Source organism: Saccoglossus kowalevskii, chromosome 9 (genome assembly GCF_978046115.1).
Source record: "Saccoglossus kowalevskii chromosome 9, keSacKowa6.1, whole genome shotgun sequence".
Taxonomy (NCBI): domain Eukaryota; kingdom Metazoa; phylum Hemichordata; class Enteropneusta; family Harrimaniidae; genus Saccoglossus; species Saccoglossus kowalevskii.
The window spans coordinates 22,056,855-22,078,369 of NC_140649.1; the positions used below are offsets into that span (position 1 = coordinate 22,056,855).

The following is a 21,515-nucleotide window of genomic DNA, read 5'->3' on the forward strand; positions in this document are numbered from 1 at the left end:
AGCACATGTGCTACCAATAGTAGCATAGTAAGTTTATACAAATGATCCTGCAGCATGAAACATACATACAATAGGATGTACACCTTGTTTTGCAATGCATGGAAGATGAAATTCAACAAAAATGCATTTGATGTTATTTAAATATATATATCTGTCATGCTTTGTATTGTATTACTGTGGAATACTTTATTTTCGCTGGAATTCATTTTCGCTGAAAATGCTTTTTGGGCATTTTGTATGGAATTTATTTTCACTGATTTTTGATGAGTTTATTGTGAAATATAGAAAAAAAAGTATATTTGCTGGATTTTATTTTCACAACATCATCCCTTCAGCAAAAATAAAGTATTCTAAAGTATATTAAATGAAGTAAGTATATATTATATTTTCAAGTTATTTCGATGTTGCCTTCGTTATCCCATTCCATGATGCAATGTACAAACAAGAGTGACTTTTTTAGTCCCCGTTCGGACGCAGTCCGAAAACGGGGACTTATGTTTTCCCCTGTGCGTCCATCCGTCCGTCCGTCCGTCCGTCCGTGATCACCTGTATCTCGAACATGCATGGACCGATTAAGTTCAAACTTCACTCATACATCACACATTATATGGGACATATGCACATGCATTTTTTTCATGATCCGATTAACGATAGCCGAATAGCGGCCATTTTAAGGCCGAAAATGCATCAAAATCGCACATTTTCACCATTCCGGACCCGGATCTCAGTTATGCATGGACGGATTTTGTTCAAATTTGGTACATACATTAAACATAATAGGAGCTTGATGCACGTCATTTTTTTTTTTTGGATCGGGTTCGAAATGGCTGACTGGCGGCCATTTTGTTTTAAAGAATTCAGTTCTGGATCCGTATCTGAGACATACTTGGATTGATCGAGTTCAAACTTCACACACACAAGGTACATCATGTCACAAATATGTATGTGCATTTGTTTCATGATCTCATTAACGATAGCCAAATGGCGGCCACTTTAAGGCCGAAAATGCATTGAAATCGCACATTTTCACCATTCCAGACCCGGATCTCAGTTATGCATGGACGGATTTCATTCAAATTTGGTACATACATTAAACATAATAGTACCTTGATGCACGTCATTTTTTTTTTCGGATCAAGTTCGAAATAGCTGACTGGTGGCCATTTTGTTTTAAAGAATTCAGTTCTGGATCCGTATCTGAGACATGTCTGGATTGATCAAGTTCAAACTTCACACACACAAGGTACATCATGTCACAAATATGTACGTGCATTTGTTTCATGATCTCATTAACAATAGCCAAATGGGGGCCGCTTTAAGGCCGAAAATGCATTGAAATCGCACATTTTCACCATTCCGGACCCAGATCTCAGTTATGCATGGACGGATTTCATTCAAATTTGGTACATACATTAAACATAATAGGACCTTGATGCACGTCATTTTTTTTTTCGGATCAAGTTCGAAATAGCCGACTGGCGGCTATTTTGTTTTAAAGAATTCAGTTCTGGATCCATATCCGAGACATGTCTGGATTGATCAGGTTCAAACTTCACACACACAAGGTACATCATGTCACAAATATGTATGTGCATTTGTTTCATGATCTCATTAACGATAGCCAAATGGGGGCCGCTTTAAGGCCGAAAATGCATTGAAATCGCACATTTTCACCATTCCGGACCCGTATCTCAGTTATGCATGGATGGATTTTGTTCAAATTTGGTACATACATTAAACATAATAGGACCTTGATGCACGTCTTTTTTTTTCGGATCAAGTTCGAAATGGCTCACTGGCGGCCATTTTGTTAAAGAATTCAGTTCTGGATCCGTATCCAAGACATGTCTGGATTGATCAAGTTCAAACTTCACACACACATGGTACATCATGTCACAAATAGATATGTGCATTTGTTTCATGATCTGCTTAACAATAGCGGAATGATGGCCATTTTAAGGCCGAAAATGCATCAAAATCTCGTATTTTCACAATTCCAGAACCGGATCTCAGTCATGCATGGATGGATTTTGTTCAGATTTAGCACAATGTGTTGTACATATGCAGGTGCATTTCGGTCATGATCTGCTTTGAATGTATATGTCACTCAAATATGAACGGAATGGGGACGTGTCATTGACAATGACTTGTATATTTTTACATTCATTTATTTTGAAGCTGCACCAATTTACATTCTGTTTCTTCTTTTTTTCATTCACATATAAAGCCCACTGATGAATCACTAGAACGTACCAATTTTGAGTTGTTTGGACTTAGACCCTATACATTATACAAAATAAGGGTGTCATGCAGACCTGCTTACCGCTTGGGACGTTGGAGTGACTGGTCTGATATTATATCAAAGAAAACCATGGAAGCAGGTACAAAAATAAAACAACAAAAATACCTTTTGTGTAATTTGAGTTGTAATGGTCAGACATACATGTACTAAACTTAGTAGTAGTTTGTTTGTTTTTTGTGTTTTTATTTGGCAATAAATTAGAGAGAGTCTAGGTTGGGTGGGCATGTGCCATTTGCAGCTTTAGGATTGGACAATATGTGAATATGGAATATGAATTTATTGCCAAAGTAATTATTGACTGTTGAATTTGTTTTTATTATTATAATATACTAGTATCTTTCTTTCTGTTCTGTTATGTTATAAACACTAAAAGTGGTATTTTTGGTGAGCCCAGAGTGAAGGTGGGGGGGGGGATTCCTACAACTAATGGATCGACCCAAGATGTTTAGATTTAAGTCACAGTTAGTCACTTCTCTGTATTTTTTCATTGCTTGTGTGTCAGTTAACTGGTTTGCAAAAGTATATAGCCATCTTGCAAAACTGCAGTTACCGGTACATGCTATTATGCCCCACCAGTAAAATTGGTTAAGGCCATAAAAAAAGTATTGTTTTACTAGTGATTTAAAATGTTCAATGCTGACAATACTGTCACTTAAAATACGTTTGTAGTTTTGAATGCAAACACTAAATATTGTATTTACGTGAGACCTGTTAGATATATTTGTATTAATTACCAATTATTCATCTAATATTTAAAACTTAGTTCCTATGAGTGACCTGATTAGGCAGTGATCTTGAAATGGGGGTGAAATATTTGATATATACTGCCATTTTGAATTTTACACTAGTAAATAATTTACTGGTATAATTTTTTTTTTGGTGTTAGTTTGTTTGGAATAATTCAAAAAGTAAGAGATGAATTTTTATGAAGATTTTAGATATGATTACTCTGGAAGCAAAGACCAATTGTTGTAAGTTGGGAGCTATCTGCATCTGGTCACAATGGCAACAAGAATGTTTTCGATACATGTAGGATCCTTCACAATTTGTATGATTTTTTTTCGTCATTTTTTGAGAGATTTGGACTTGGTTGCCATGGAAACATTTTTTGTGCACGAATTCACCACCATAGCCTGTATTTGGCCTGTAGTTTTAGGAGTTTCAAACCTCAAACCAAACCAAAAGTTAACCGAAACCCTTGCACCCTATATATTCCTAGCATATCCCCAACTCTGGTGTCTCCAACATCACAGCTTATGTTCTAATTGTGTCTCATGTAAATATAAAAGCTTTTAATTTCTAAAAGTTGGCAATTAAAATAACAGTACTCAATAAGACGTTGTTGATTTTGCTTTCAGCCCCAACAGAAGGAGTCAAGTTGTATCTTTCTCGGGAAATACTACATGATAACAACAAACGTGATGTCATCATATCATGGACAGTAAGCAGTTTTCTCATCTCTCTAATTGGAATAATTAATACATCACTGGCCATGTCTTAAGATGTGGTCTCTGATCTCTGATTGGGCCATATTCCATACATTTGCATATTTGTATAATTTGTTGGTACTATATTTGTTCTACTATACTAGCAGCACATCTCCATTAGAAGTACACATAAATTGGTATTTATTGTATATTGGAACATTAGTTTGACCATAGACACTGTCATTTATGTAAGCACTACTAATACAACAAATATGGTATTTTTCTTGGTTATCTGCAATACATGGTTGCAATATTTTCAGCATAAAGAAGCTCTTTTATTCCACTTTTGGATGAATAAGTTTGAAAAACAGGAATTAATGGATTACTGTAAAATACTTTATTTTAGCTGGAATTAATTTTCGCTGATAAGACATTTTGGGTGTTTTGTATGGAATTTATTTTCATTGATTTCTGGCGAGTTGAATGCAATATATAGAAAAAAGGTACTGGTATATTCGCTGGATTTTATTTTCACCTAATCATTCTCTCAGCTAAAATAGCGAAAATGAATTCCAAGCGAAAATAAAGTATTTTACAGTGTGTATCCAGCCATAACTGACACATGCTTGGTTCAATCTAGTTCAACGTCATACATACATCAGACATACATCATAAGCTCATACATTTGTTTCATGATCTGATTCAAGATGGCATTTTAATACCAAAAATGCATCAAAGTCACACATTTCCACCATTCCAAATTTCAGTCATATGTAGACAGATTTGGTTTAAATTTGGTATACATTTTATTTTTTAAATCAATTTCAAAAAGGCAGACTGACCCTTTTGTTTAAAAGGAAGCATGTGACATGCATGGATTGATCAAGTTCAAACTTCACACATAAATCATATTGTACATATATATGTACATGCATTTGTAGCATAATTTAATTCATAGCATAATGTCCAAATGGCAGCCATTTTAAGGCCAAAAATGTATCAAAATATTAAACATATGTTTATCATTCCAGAACCGGATCTCAGTTGTGTATGAATTAATTTTGTTAAAACTTGGTATATACATTTATTACTGTAAAATATTTTATTTTCACTTGGAATTAATTCTTGCTATTTTCGCTAACCTTTTTCCCTATATTTCACATTCAACTCATCAATAATCATTAAAAATAAATTCCATACAAAACACCCAAAAAGTCTTTTCAGCAAAAATTAATTCCAGCTAAAATAAAGTATTTTACAGTATTATGGGACTATAATAATAATAATAATAATAATAACTTTATTGCATCCTTAGAAATACAATGTTTCTATCAGTTAATAGCAATAAAGATTAGTTGTGATAACTACTACTACAAAAAGAAAGTTAGTTGTTAAAAAAAAAAGATAAAGCAAGTGTTACATATCAAATGGCATTTTTATTTCTTGATTGAAATGCATTATGAATATAGTTGCCAATCTTTTTTATTATTACATCATCTTTTGAAGTCATCAAGAAATTAAATTTTTGGAGATCATCCTGGGTTTCTTGTGGAAATATAATGTCTTGTATGATTTGTTGGCGTATTACTTTATATTGTGGACATTTCATAACAAAGTGCAGTTCGTCTTCTATTTCATTCTGTGAACATTGTTTGCAAATTCTATTTTCAGTAGGTATTTTTGGTTGCATATGTCTCCCTTTTTCTATTGCTAAAATGTGATTACTAGTTCGAAATTTTGTCATTGAAATTCTTTGTTTCAAATTTAGCACATCTAAGTATTTTTCAAAATTATAAGAGTCTTCAGTTATATTTTTTCTCCAGAAATTTATGTATTTTTGTTTGACAACTTTGCCAATTTGCTGTATATGTTTTGTTAACCAATCATTCTGTTGTTCTCGTGAAAAGTTCATGTTGTTCATCATTTTTTGTATTGAAGAGTACCATTGTAAATTGGATTTCTTTTGTTCAAGGTATGCTTGTTTTGTGATATTATTGTCTGGTAATTTACTGATACGAGTCCAGTATTTTATTAAATTGATCTGAATATCTACTAAGAGTGGGAATTCTCCTACTTCGGCTCTGCATGCAATGTTTGCCACAAATTTGTTCAGTCCTAGTAGTTGTTTGTAAAAATTCAATTGTGTTTTTTCTGTTATTGTTTTGTCCCATTTGTTGTAATCTTGAATTTCATGGCCCCAGATTTCAGACCCGTACAATAATATTGGTTGAATACACCTTTTAAAAAGATGGATGAAAGTTCTACAATTTGTTTCTGGTGGTAGGAACTGTTTCAATGCATACATTGCTCTGGCTGCTTTATCTGCTAAATTTTGTTTGGCTTAAGTGTAGCAGCCATTTGACTTTAAATTTATACCCAGGTAGTTGTACATATCTATACAGGTAATATTTTGTTCATTATAATAGAATTTTTCTGTCTTTTTCAGTGTTCCTCGTCTGAAAATAACAACTTTTGTTTTTGTCAGATTTACCTGAAGTTTCCATTTATGACAATAAACTTCTAAACTATTTAGTGCATTTTGTAGACCGTTTTTTGTTTCAGATATTAACACTAGATCATCTGCATAGAGTAGGGAACTAATTTTACAGTTATTCAATGTAACCGGATCTAATGATTCATCTTCTAGTGATTTATTTAAGTCATTAATAAACAAATTAAAAAGCATTGGGCTAATGACACAACCCTGCCTAACACCCTTGGTCGTTTCAAATATGGGTGTAATTTTATTTTTGAAACGAATGCATGATTTTGTATTTAGATACATATTTTTAATGATGTTATAGAGATTACCATTTATACCATTATTAAGTAATTTATAGAAAAGCCCTTGTCTCCAGATTTTATCGACTGCTTTTCGAAAGTCTATGAAACACGAGTACAATTTTCCCTTTGATTTCAAGTATTTGTTGACAATAGTTTTCAATACAAATATCTGATCTGTAGTACGATATCCTTTACGGAATCCTGCCTGGTTATTGTTTATAATGTTATTATCTTCGGTATATTGACTAATTCTAGTGTTAATTATACTACAAAAGGTTTTACCTACACAACTAGAAACAGCTATTCCTCTATAATTTTCTGGGTCAGTTTTGTCTCCTTTTTTGAAGATATGAGAGATAGTACTAATGTTCCAAAGATCTGGATAAATACCTGAGTCCAGGATTATATTAAATAATTATGGGACTATGATGCACTATTTTTTGAATTGCATTCCAAATCGCCGATTATTTTTTAAATAATGGATCTTCGACATGCCTTGATTGATCAAGTTCAAACTTCGCACACATACAGAAAAATTCATAGTTACCATGAACTCCCTGGTGTTTTTTTACAGCCACCACCATTAATAGAAAGAAATGGAAACATCACCATGTACAGCATTAATGTTAAACCAGGCAACTTGGATAGTATTATTGATGCAAACAATGGTGAAGAGTATACTATTAAAGGTACAGTTACTAGTATAATGTCAACTTTGTTCCTTTTCTCTTTATGATACAACAATTACATCATGCAATATAAAATAGTGGATTGTAGTGGAAATATATAGTGGATTGATTTTTTTATTGGATTACAATTTAACTGCTGTTTAGTGATGCATACATCATGCATATATAATCCAGCTATTAGCCAACTATTATCCAAGTAATAGCCAGTTATTATCCTAGTATATCTGGATATTATATAAGTATTATCCATAATGTCATGTATTAGCCAGCTATAATTCAAGTATTAGCCAGTTATTATCCCAGTATATCTGGATATTATATAAGTATTATCCATATTGCCATGTATTAGCCAGCTATAATTCAAGTATTAGCCTGCTTTACCCCAACAATTAGCCAGCTATTATACAGGCATTAGCAAAATATTATCCAAGTATTAGCCAGCTATTATCTAAGTATTCGCCAGTTATTATCCGAGTATTAGCCAGCTATCCAAGTATTATCCAGCTGTTACCAACAAGTATTCACCAGTTTTTAGTCCCCATTTGTACAAAGTCCAAAAACAGGGACTATTAATTTAGGTTCCGTGCGTACGTTTTTCCGTTCGTACCCTTTTCTCAGACACCCTTTGACCGATCTCATTCAAACTTGATAACCTACATATGCATGCCAATTTTCGTTATGATTTGATTAAATATGGCTGACTGGCAGCCATTTTGTTCTTCAAATTTGCTAAATTCTGATACTGTGGAGTACTTTATTTTTTGTTTGGAATTAATTTTCGCTGAAGGATAAATTCAGTGAAAATAAAATCCAGTGAATATACCTTTTCTCCTTCATTTTACATTCAACTTCACGGAAAATAAATTCCATACAAAACACTCAAAAAGCCTTTTCAGCGAAAATTAATTCCAGCTGAAATAAAGTATTCTACAGTATTCAAACGTGTCCGGAACTTTTTTCTGAGCTGAACAGGGTGATTTCAATCAAACTTTAGATGGTGATCACGCATATTGGGTTATAGGTGCATGTCACTTTTTTTTCGAGATTCGGTCCAAAATGGCGGCCATTTTGTTTTCCCCGTTTTCATGCTGATTCCTCCATAAGATATGGCCTGATTCAGTTCAAAGTTTGTACATAGGTACATGTACTATACTTAAAGATAACGCAACACCATGTTTTGTTTTGAGATTTGATCAAATTTGTTGAAATGAAATTTGTTTAATATTAAGAGTTTTATTATCCAAGTATTAGCCAGCTACTATCCAAGTATTTGCCAGTTATTATCCGAGTATTAGCCAGCTATCCAAGTATTACCCAGCTATTCTCCAACAATTATATATTATACATGTATAACAATTATATTGTATATTATGTTATACAGGTATTGGCAAAATATTATCCAAGCAATAGCCAACTAGAGTTTTGTATTCAAGTATTAGCCAGCTATTATTCGAGTATTAGCCAGCTATTATCCAAGTATTAACCAGCTATTATCCAAGTATTAGCTAGCTATTATCTGAGTATTTGCCAGCTATTATCCGAGTATTAGCCAGCTACATGTATTATCCAAGTATTCGCCAGTTATTATCTGAGTATTCGCCAGCTATTATCTGAGTATTCGCCAGCTATTATCTGAGTATTAGCCAGTTATTATCTGAGTATATGCCACCTATTATCCAAATATTCACCTGTTATTATCCGAGTATTAGCCAGCTATCCAAATATTAGCCAGCTATTCTCCAACAATTAGCCAGCTGTTGTACAGGTATTGGCAAAATATTATCCAAGCAATAGCCAACTAGAGTTTTGTATTCAAGTATAAGCCAGCTATTATCCAAGTATTCGCCTGTTATTATCTGAGTATTATCCAGCTATCCAAGTATTAACCAGCTATTCTCCAACAATTAGCCAGCTGTTATACAGGTATTAGCAAAATATTATTCAAGCAATAGCCAGCTAGAGTTTTGTATTTAAGTATTAGCCAGCTATTATCCAAGTATTCGCCTGTTATTATCCGAGTATTAGCCAGCTATCCAAGTATTACCCAGCTATTCTCCAACAATTAGCCAGCTGTTACACAGGTATTGGCAAAATATTATCCAAGCAATAGCCAACTAGAGTTTTGTATTCAAGTATTAGCCAGCTATTATCCGAGTATTAGCCAGTTATTATCCAAGTATTAACCAGCTATTATCCAAGTATTTGCCAGCTATTATCCAAGTATTCGCCAGTTATTATCTGAGTATTCGCCAGCTATTATCCAAGTATTCGCCAGTTATTATCTGAGTATTCGCCAGCTATTATCCGGGTATTAGCCAGCTATTATCCAAGTATTTGCCAGCTATTATCTGAGTATTAGCCAGCTATTATTCAAGTATTCGCCAGTTATTATCTGGGTATTTGCCTGCTATTATCCGAGTATTAGCCAGCTATTATCCAAGTATTTGCCAGCTATTATCCAAGTATTCGCCAGCTATTATCTGAGTATTAGCCAGCTATTACCAACATATTTGTAGCCACACATACTGTTGTGATTACAATTTTATCACGTAAAATGTCAAAATTTTGAAGACCATTCTTTTTGTCTTTATGTTTAGGATTAGATAGCTATATATCCTACTATGTGTCTGTGAAAGCTATCAATAATGCTGGTACTTCACCTCCCTCAGGAATTTATATTTTGGATAAAACAACAGGTAAGTCACAGTATTTAGTGAAATTGGATGCGTCTGTCAACCAGTATTTTAATTATCTAATGTTTTCACTGTCATAGCATTGTCATACAATGTATATTACCTTAACAGCTCCTGGAAAACCAACAATAACAAATGTGACATCAATAAATGAAGGCACAATTGCTGTATCTTGGGAAGAACCTGATAATCCTAATGGTGCTATTATCAATTACGTCTTGTCCTATGCTGCTAGTCCAACCATTGGTGGAGAACATCAACAGTGGTAAGTTGCATTCTGGGTAAATATTTCTTGTCCTTAGCTGCCAGTTCAACCATTGGTGTAGACTGGCGCAGTCGGGGCGATTAATTTGTTTTTGTAGTTTAAATAAAATTTTAAAAAAATCGCGAAATGGAGGTGTTAGCGCGAAATCACCCCGACTGGTTTATTCTGCAGGAAATTCATTGCTATTAAATATTCATGATGCACATATTATAATGAGGTGGGCGCGGAAATACGTGCATAATGAGGTCAACATGGTAAAGGTCACACTGCAGACCCAACATGGCGGCACATTGAAATTCGAGTTTGTCGTAGTCGTCGTTTCTAATTCATCACAATGTGTAAAAAAGTAACTCGTACTAGTCCTAGAATTAAAAAAATATCGACTGATACAATCAGCCGACGTCTTCTCGGTCAGAGGTCAGTTGAAGAGACGCTGTGATTGGCTCAGATGATTGTCAATTAGAACACTCATTAACATAATTACCCGTTGAAAAATCGCCGGGTTTCTGCAGTGTCGATAGAGGGCCATGCAGAATAAACCAGTCGGGGTGATTTCGCAGTTACAAGGGATTTTGCGCTAACACCTCCATTTTGCAATTTATTTAAATTATTTAAACTACAAAAACAAATTAAACGCCCCGACTGCGCCAGTCTACCATTGGTGGAGAACATCAACAGTGGTAAGTTGCATTCTGGGTAATTATGTCTTATTCTATGCTGCTAGTCCAACCATTGGTGGAGAACATCAAAAGTGATAAGTTGCATTCTGGGTAATTATGTCTTATTCTATGCTGCTAGTCCAACCATTGGTGGAGAACATCAACAGTGGTAAGTTGCATTCTGGGTAAATATTTCTTGTCCTTAGCTGCCAGTTCAACCATTGGTGGAGAACATCAACAGTGGTAAGTTGCATTCTGGGTAATTACGTCTTATCCTTAGCTAATAGTCCAACCATCGGTGGAGAACATCAACAGCTGTAAGTTGCTTTCTGGGTAATTACATCTTGTCCTTAGCTGCTAGTTCAATCATTGGGGAGATCATCAACAGTGGGAAGTTGCATTCTGGGTAATTACGTCTTATCCTTAGCTAATAGTCCAACCATTGGTGGAGAACATCAACAGCTCTAAGTTGCTTTCTGGGTAATTACATCTTGTCCTTAGCTGCTAGTTCAATCATTGGGGAGATCATCAACAGTGGGAAGTTGCATTCTGGGTAATTATTACTTGTTCTATGCTGCTTGCCCAATTATTGGTGGAGAATATCAACAGTGTAAGTTGCATTATAGGGAATTATGTCTCATCATATGCTGCTTGCCAAGTAAATGGTGGAAAACATCAACAGTGGTAAGTTGCATTCTGGATAATTATGTCTAGTCCTATGCTGCTTCCCAGTCATTGGTGGAGAATATTAACAGTGGTGAGTTGCATTCTGAGTAATTAGCTCAACATTTTCAAACTTGATGATAGACAATTATGGCTTTACAAGTACAAGTACAAGAATATATTTCTCTGCTGCACAATTAAGCTCAAAAGCGATATTCAGACATCTTGAGATACATTATGATTTTCACTTCTTTGAGATTAATAAATATGGTCGACTGGCAACGACAGTGTATTTTGGTCATGGTGCACGAGCTTGAACGTATCTGCATTTAAGCTTCCATATTTGATTGACCACAGTGACAAATAGTCACTGTATCATTTCAATGTCTTGTATTGTATATCTTGTTCTTTCACCACAAATTTTATTTGTTTGTATTCCAGGCATCGTATAACATTTAACAGTTCAGTGTTTTATTTTGAAGTGAGCAATCTAAAAAGTTTTGTTCAATATGAATTTAAAATACAAGCAAAGAATAATGTGGGTTTTGGTGGTAATTCACACACCGTTACAGAGTATACCATGGAGGCAGGTAAGAGATACAATGCTGTATATAATGCTTTATTATGCAGTCTTTGCTGCATTACTGAACATGCTTTCTTAAATATATATATATATCATCATGTTTCATTTAAAAAGTTTACTTGCTTTTCAATAAATTTAATTTATTTATATTTATGTTATAGTAGTTTGTAGAATCATTATTAATAATAACATCCTATTTGTATCATGACTGATTTGAATTGACCAATGGGCTTTCTAGAATTTCTGTAGTTATATGTCATAACATGGATAACAACAGAAATGATTTGTGATGTAATTTGACATGGTGGTCATGTTGGTTCTATTTTTGAGTGAACATTGTCATGCGCTTTATGACCTACTTTTTCAAAAATTATGAGTAGGCTTCTAACTTCACTTCTCGATTCTGCATTGTCAGATTTTATAATAAGTTATTAATAATTCAGCAACATACAAATGGAAACATTGTATGTCATTGACATTTATCTTTTTTAAAACATTGTTTTGTACCATGAATAATACCTAAAAGGACAGTTAATAATAGTTTAAACTCTAAATATTGAATATAAGAATCTTACACACTGACTGAATGGAACTAATATGTGATACTTTCTTTGTGTTCCATGTTCAACGTATAGTGAAAAGTTCCAATTATTTATAATAGTTTTTCATTAATTGTACATGTACTGGTACATGTATATGATTTAAAATGACCTGTACTTTCTATTTGTAGAACCTACTGGTCCTGCAACCAATTTAACTCTGCGTTCTATAGAGACTAATCCGCACAGTTTATCTGCCAGCTGGATCCCTCCATGCCTTGATGATAGAAATGGAATTATCCGGGGCTATATCATCAAATATTGCCCTCATGTCAAGAATGGTAACATCTCTGGTCAGGCATACCCTTGTGAAGGTATATACAATACAACTACATAGTATCGGTTTGACTTATTTTTTGCTACAGAATCACTTCAGCATTGTGTAAACAAAAGACTGCCAAGCTTTGCTATAATTTTCCTAGCATTGCATAAATTATATTCACCTATAATTGTCATTGATATTCACCTATAATTGTCATTGATAATTGTTCCACTGTTTGAATAAATTATTCCAAGCTGAGCTTTAATAAGTGTCGATCATAAACAGTTAAAGAACTTCATACTACAGTATTATGTCCATCACAGAACTGTCAAAAAGGAACCACCCTGCAAAATGCTCAATACGCACTTGATGATAAATAAAAATGATAAATAATTTTGCTATTATACTACTTTATTCACTTCTGTCACCCTTTTCAAGGTGACGCTCCTATTGATTTGAAATAGTAAAAGTATAATTATCTGAATAATCTAACAGTTCAAGTTTGTGATCACAAATGATACAATGTGCCAAATAATTTATAGTGGCATTCATTTTAAATGATTTCATCTAATTATGCACATAGAATAAAATAAGTACTTGTTGTATCTTCAAAACCCATTACTTAAACCATCATTTCAATCACTAAATATACAGGGTATAATAATTATCGCTACCTCTATGCTGAAGCAAAGCTATGCGAACACAAACAGAAATATGCTATAATGCCACATTGTTGCAAAGCCAGTCTTTAGTTTAATGCTAAGCTGTATGGGAAAAAACCTTATGCTTATGTAACAGTTCTGTGCCAAAGGGCCAAGATCATCGTGTCATTGTTTGATATGGGACTCTCATAGCGATGTATACAGTGCGTGTAAAATACATTGTTTGTTTACATGGAATTCATGTAAACATTAACCTTTAATGATCATGTCATGTTTCTTAAATATCTATAAACAAATATATCAAATATTTAAGAAACTACAATTATATCAGCCTGTGAAGTATAATTAGTATTAATTTAATCAATATGTTTGCTTTGTATTTTTTATTTTTAGATCAGATAATATACGAGGCTAAATATACTGTAGTCAATCCTGAATCATTGGAATCCAGTGCTTCCACTTGTCACTATGACATCACTAATCTACGTCCAAATACGGAGTATGCAGTGTGGGTTTTGCCGTTTAATAATAAAGGTCTAGGAAGCGAGGCAACAAATATTGTAACTAGAAAAACTAGTGAAGGGAGTAAGTATTATTTCATCTTAGCCCAACTTAAATTTTCAAATTATTCAGCATGTACCAGTGGTATAGCAATCATCGTGAATTTCATGTATTTTATGGTGAGAATATATTGTAACAAGCCGGTAGGCTGGTTGTCGATCCGCTCCGCTCAAAAACAAGCAACATGTTTTTTGGCTGTTTCCATGGTGACATAAACGTGAAGCTGACGTCGGTTTATAACTAATACGAAGTTCGCAAACACCATTCAGTCTTTAGAAGTCACTTAGTTTAGTACTAGGACCACAGTTACTCTCTCCTAGTAGAGTGACTGTGCTAGGACGTATTCTGCTGTTACATTTATTATTTCCAACCGTTTTGCGATAGCATTTTTTAGAATGAAGCGTTTCCCGTAAATGCTGGAAAGCGAAATAATGAAATAACGAAATGGTAAATATTTACCTAAATTGCAGTGTGTTGACCTTCATAACAATATACTTCATAATGCAAAACATTAGTCACAGTGAGTAATTTAAATATACGACTCCTAATCGAAAAATATGACCACAGTCCAGAATTTCAGACGGATATTAAGCAACCTAAGAGCATATCAGAAGCATTTACTCTAAAATATAAAAAAGAACTGCAGTCAAAAGTCAAGAATGCCAGCAAATAAAGGACTCTGTCCCACAATCCTTTGTGCGCGTTATTACGGACACGCGCAAAAAACTGTACCACGCTTGTCAAATCTGGGTCAAATATACAGTACGCTACTATCTTGCCACAGATTGTTTAGTAGTGGAGTGTTCGGTGACCATTGAATTAGCCCGTGATTCATATTTTATGTGTATTAATTTATTCATCAATTTTCGTGACTGACAGTACTGCCCAAATTTTAGTCAAAAAACGCAACTGGTGAAACGGAAGAGCATCGCCAGGCGATGGACGCAGGGCTCTTTGGCAACAACCGCATAGAGGTCAAAATACGCGTTCTATTTTTACGCGTTAAATTTGGCTCTTCCGTTTCGCCCCCTCCGGAATGTTCTACTTTTGCAGCCTAATCGCAGGTTTTTCGAAAAACGTCTAAAAAACACAAGAATTAGTAGAAATGTTGCTGTTTTGGGCGGATTATTGATAGAGAATAATGTCTTTATTACAAAAATGCTGAAAAGCCGTGAGTTGTTGCCTTAGTTATTTTTTTTATTGGCGAAAAACTGCGAACTCGGCAAATTTGGTTGCACAACTTCCCTTTATCATATACACCCAGCGACACCGATGCCAGCTGACTGTGTACAAAACTGGTAGGAGGTAATACATTTGGGGCGAAAGTATTCAAAAATCAGTTTTTGGATGTTGCAATGGCAGTGGTGGGCCAGGATTTTTTTCCAATTAGTGACGGCACGACCTACCTGTGAAGTATGAACAAAACCAGCCGAGCCGTTGCTGGTGAAAAGTTACCCCAACTTTAGGGTCAAATTTCTCGGTAATGAAAACAGATATCAAAAATTCAAATAGTAACTTTGTGCCCACACTCAAGCTGAGTAGAATGAGCTATGTTTGAAGTGTTTTATCCCAAATTTGTAGGAGGAGATACATTTGGCGCAAAGCTATCCAAAAATCAGTTTTTTGGCTGTTGCTATGGCAACGGTGGACCAAAAAATTTTTTCAGATTTTTCCTTATAACTAGGGTTAAGGTTTGACCTACCTGCCAAGTTTGAACGAAATCGACCAAGCCAAAAAAATCACAGAAGAAATAATACGTGAAAACACTGGAAATGTACACACACAGACACACACACACACAAAACGACAAAAGTGATTATAAGGGCAATCCTAGCGGAGCGGATCGCCAATAATGACATTTGTAATAGTTGGAGTCCTTATATAAACTATAGATATGTAGGTTTATTTTAATTTTATTTTATTTTCTGTTTTTTTTTAGCACCAGGTGTACCTGTAAATTTGAAAGTGCAAGTTGTGACTTCTTCAGAACTTACTATTATGTGGGAACTGCCAGAAGAACCAAATGCTGACATTACTCACTATAATATCACAGCAATCCCATTGAATAACACCAACTGTCGCACACAATATCTGAAACCTAGGGTTAGCCCTATAACATTTCAAAATCTATGTGGATTTGAAACATACATGGTGTTGGCAAGTGCTTGCAGTGATTCCAAGATACCAACAGTGTCATGTGGAAGATATTCGTCACCGGTATATGCAACAACTACAATTGGAGGTAGGTTTTATAATATATTAATATGAGAAAAACTCCACACAAAAAAGCCAACACTACATGTATGTGTTAGATATTAGAACCAGTCAATTGGCCATTACTAGGTTTATATGTTAGATGTTAGAACCAGTCAACTGGTCATTACTAAGCATATATGTTTAATGTTAGAACCAGTTAACTGGTCATTACTAGGTATATATGTTAGATATTAGAACCAGTCAACTGGCCATTACTAAGCATATATGTTTAATGTTAGAACCAGTTAACTGGTCATTACTAGGTATATATGTTAGATGTTGGAACCAGTCAACTGGCCATTACTAAGTATATATGTTTAATGTTAGAACCAGTTAACTGGTCATTACTAGGTATATGTGTTAGATGTTAGAACCAGTCAAATGGCCATTACTAGGTATATATGTTAGATGTTAGAACCAGTCAACTGGCCATTACTAGGTATATGTGTTAGATGTTGGAACCAGTCAAATGGCCATTACTAGGTATATATGTTAAATGTTAGAACCAGTCAACTGGCCATTACTAGGTTATGGTGTATGTGTTAGATTTTGGGCTTAGCAAATTGAACATAACAAAATTATGTGTTATAAGTATGCGGCTCAGCCAAACAAAACAATGTGTAATTTGTCTTTATAAATATTGGGAATAAGTAAATAAGTTTGAGAAACTCCTCAAATCAGGAATTACGTGTTAGATGTTGGAACCAGTTAACTGGTCATTACTAGGTTTATATGTTAGATGTTAGAACCAGTCAACTGGACATTACTGGGTATAGATGTTAGATGATAGAACCAGTCAACTGGTCATTACTAGGTATATATGTTAGATGATAGAACCAGTCAACTGGTCATTACTAGGTTTATATGTTAGATGTTGGAACCAGTCAACTGGTCATTACTAGGTATATATGTTAGATGTTGGAACCAGTCAACTGGCCATTACTAGGTTTATATGTTAGATGTTGGAACCAGTCAACTGGTCATTACTAGGTTTATATGTTAGATGTTGGAACCAGTCAACTGGCCATTACTAGATATACATGTTAGATGTTGGAACCAGTCAACTGGTCATTACTAGGTATATATGTTAAATATTGGAACCAGTTAACTGGCCATTACTAGGTTTATATGTTAGATGTTGGAACCAGTCAACTGGTCATTACTAGGTTTATATGTTAGATGTTGGAACCAGTCAACTGGCCATTACTGGGTATATATGTTAGAAGTTAGAACCAGTCAACGGGTCATTACTAGGTATATATGTTAGAAGTTAGAACCAGTCAACTGACCATTACTAAGTATATATGTTTAATGTTGGAACCAGTCAACTGGCCATTACTAGATATACATGTTAGATGTTGGAACCAGTCAACTGGCCATTACTAGGTTTATATGTTAGATGTTGGAACCAGTCAACTGGTCATTACTAGGTATATATGTTAGAAGTTAGATCCAGACAATTGGCCATTACTAAGTATATATATTTAATGTTAGAACCAGTCAACAGGCCATTACTAGGTATACAAGTTAGATGTTAGAACCAGTCAACTGGTCATTACTAGGTTTATATGTTAGATGTTGGAACCAGTCAACTGGCCATTACTAAGTATATATGTTTAATGTTAGAACCAGTCAACTGGTCATTACTAGGTATATATGTTTAATGTTATAAACAGTCAACTGGCCATTACTAGGTATATATGTTTAATGTTATAAACAGTCAACTGGCCATTACTAAGTATATATGTTTAATGTTAGAACCAGTCAACTGGTCATTACTAGGTTTATATGTTAGATGTTGGAACCAGTCAACTGGCCATTACTAAGTATATATGTTTAATGTTATAAACAGTCAACTGGCCATTACTAGGTATATATGTTTAATGTTATAAACAGTCAACTGGCCATTACTAAGTATATATGTTTAATGTTAGAACCAGTCAACTGGTCATTACTAGGTTTATATGTTAGATGTTGGAACCAGTCAACTGGCCATTACTAAGTATATATGTTTAATGTTAGAACCAGTCAACTGGCCATTACTAAGTATATATGTTTAATGTTAGAACCAGTTAACTGGTCATTACTAGGTATATGTGTTAGATGTTAGAACCAGTCAACTGGCCATTACTAGGTATATATGTTAAATGTTAGAACCAGTCATTTGGCCTTAACAAAGTTATGGTGTATGTGTTAGATTTTGGGCTTAGCAAATTGAACATCACAAAGTATGTGTTATAAGTATGTGGCTTAGCCAGACAAAACAATGTGTAATTTGTCTTTGTAAATATTGTGAATAAGTAAATAAGTTTGAGAAACTGCTCAAATCAGGAATTATTGCCATAAAAACAAGATACTGTTGTCTATATATTGTTATAATGACAATCATCTGTTTCCAAATTACTCCAAATGTCTCAGTTCCTGGTCCTGCCAGTAATGTCAATGCTAATACTGATGATGGATCTGTGATTGAACTTGCCTGGTCCTCACCAAAAAGGTAGGAAACACACTGGTTTCATTTTCATGCTGGTTACATGAACATTTAAATCATAAAAAGTTTATTCTAATATTCTAAAGCGTTTTTCATCATTAGATCACCAACCTCTGTTACACACATTCTGTTTATTTGTGGAGATATTACTCTACCTTTCATGTGCAATGACAAGTAGATAGTACCATATTGAATCTAATACGATATAATGACCAATGCCCTTTAGCCTAATCACCCATCAAACCAAACATAAACAACTGTTTCTCATGCTTTACAGGTGCAGTCTGGCATTGATAGTGTTTCTTTTTAGTTGGAACATTATATTTGAAGATTGACAAATGATTAACTGTTAATGTTGTGAACACTGTACACAATGAATAATGCTGACAATACACTCATATTTATAATTTTAGGGACATTACCAGTTTTGTACACGCTACTTTTTATTATCAAATGCATCAAGAAATGACAGGCAATAACTAGATGAAAACAACTTGTGTAGCAGAATGTGCATAATAAAAGCCAGCCATGGATGTTAGTGGAGAAATTTTCACTAAACAAACACTAAAAGAAGCAGATTTATATAATTGTAAATGAATACTCATATACTTGAAATATTTATGCAATATCTTTCAATGAATTGTATTTATTTTCAAAGTGCGTATACATAATACTATACCTGCAAATTATAATACCTAAAATAACTTTTAATTGTCTCATAGTGAATGTAATTATGTGGCCGTCAGGGCATTAGTAACCGGCCCTTGTCACTGTAAAATATTAAATGTTTTCCTATCCATTATTTGCCTTACGGCAAATTTAGCCTCATTGATGAATCTGGCATTCTCATCTAGGGTAGGTTTTAATCATTTCTTGGTATTCAACTCTGAGGTAAAAATTTGAAATTTGTCGTTGATTTGATGTGAAGGTTATTTCGATTTTTCTGCAATAGCCAATGTGCTACTATTGATTGGTGCATTGGATGACATACTTGAATTAAATGGTGTCTATGGTGACAGCTAGCAATTGCTATGGTCGAGATTTTGAGGAAAGTTGAGTTGATTGTACACTGGCTGATATTGTAAAATCATGTGAAAAACATCAATTTGTGTCCAAAAATGTTTATTTTTTATACTGGTAGGCCTAATGGACCTTTGACTGGCATGGCATACCAAGTATCCTGTTGGAATAAAATCAACACCGAACCTGTTTCACTGGTTGTAGATAGTAATGAAGCCAATATACAAGTAGACTGTGATAACATTAATGAGGGTTTACCAGGTATTTGTACAGTGCAAGCAATCAGCGCTGAAGGCCAGGATGGTGCAATAGTGGCTGCTGAAACGCAACCACTTGTATGCTATAATACTGAAGGTGATTACTCTTATGATGTGTGAATCCCTGATCTTGCTATCATGTTACACTCCTAAGGCAGTCTTCTCGAAATAACCAAATGGTTCAACCACATGCAGACATATATAATAAGATATATATAGTTCATATATTTAACAGAATAACTAAGGTTAATACTTGCAATATTCCTCCATTGCTATTTCAATATCAAATAATACAATCTGTTGCAATGATTTTTTGGTTCCTTCCTCCGTCAGAATGTTTGTCTAACATTGATTCATAGCCTGATGGAGTTTACAACTCAGGGTTTATGTTCACCTATAGAAAACAGCTACAAGATAATTAGATTCAACTAATTGGTGCGGATTATTTTATCTTGTGAAATGGCTGTCCTGGCTAAATTGAAGAACACGTTGGCTAGTATTTGGCTTAGATATTATTAGATATGTACTATTAATTTTTAGGAACAAAGAGATTAATACAGTACAAGTGGTAGTTTTTGAGAAACATGAATTTTATGTAATTTTTATGTAATTATGATGACTTTGTTGTTCTTGTATATTTACATCTAAATTTTAGCCAGTATTTTTCGCGTAAGATATATGTTTAGATATATTACTACTTCAAGCTTTTTATAGTCACTTTTGCCATGCAAAAGAAGATTGTGCATCATTAATTTTTATCTATCCATTTATTTGTTGTATTAATCTTAATGGGCATGGTTGTTATAGATACGCTATGTTCTTTGAGGTCATTTCAGTTTGATTATATTGATTTTTTTCTTGTATGAAAGGAATCTATTCTTTAAGTTTTATTTTTTATTCATTAGTATTTATCTCTAAGTTACAGTATTTGATAGTTATACTAACTAGACTTATAGTCACTGTTGTTAAGTTGAGTATTTTGTTTTTTTCATTCATAATTATTTTTTGGAAATTTCCCAGAGCAGAGCTGTTTATATAGCTGATCGTCTGTCTATAGCTCCATCAACAATTCTATTTGTGACTTTTTCTTGAAGACCACCAGCCCAATTACCTATTTTGTGTAAATACCATTAACTCTTCTTCTTGAATACTAGCAGCTCAATTGATTTGGTACTTTGTGTGTAGGTAACATGGGCGGATCTCCACAGGATTTATTAACCGATTACAGCAATTATGATTGTCATGGCAACAAGCATATTAACTACCATTTTTAGCTCCGCTGTCGACTTCTTGAAAACTACAAGCCTGAATGCTTTGATACTTGCTGTATATGTGCCTTGGG

The 21,515-nt window shown here is 34.1% G+C and overlaps 1 protein-coding gene across 1 annotated transcript in view; it reads left to right on the plus strand.

Annotated features, from left to right (window-relative positions):
• The window catches only part of LOC100371902 (netrin receptor DCC-like), a 36,530-nt gene that overhangs the window by 9,977 nt on the left and 5,038 nt on the right, over positions 1–21,515 (plus strand). The window contains exons 7-17 of the mRNA XM_085503304.1: positions 2,228–2,381; positions 3,661–3,743; positions 7,088–7,202; positions 9,800–9,898; positions 10,007–10,160; positions 11,924–12,072; positions 12,796–12,978; positions 13,982–14,173; positions 16,089–16,391; positions 18,824–18,902; positions 20,038–20,270. Of these exons, the coding sequence (XP_085359430.1) occupies positions 2,228–2,381; positions 3,661–3,743; positions 7,088–7,202; positions 9,800–9,898; positions 10,007–10,160; positions 11,924–12,072; positions 12,796–12,978; positions 13,982–14,173; positions 16,089–16,391; positions 18,824–18,902; positions 20,038–20,270 (1,744 nt within the window). The remainder of the gene's footprint in view (positions 1–2,227; positions 2,382–3,660; positions 3,744–7,087; positions 7,203–9,799; positions 9,899–10,006; positions 10,161–11,923; positions 12,073–12,795; positions 12,979–13,981; positions 14,174–16,088; positions 16,392–18,823; positions 18,903–20,037; positions 20,271–21,515) is intronic.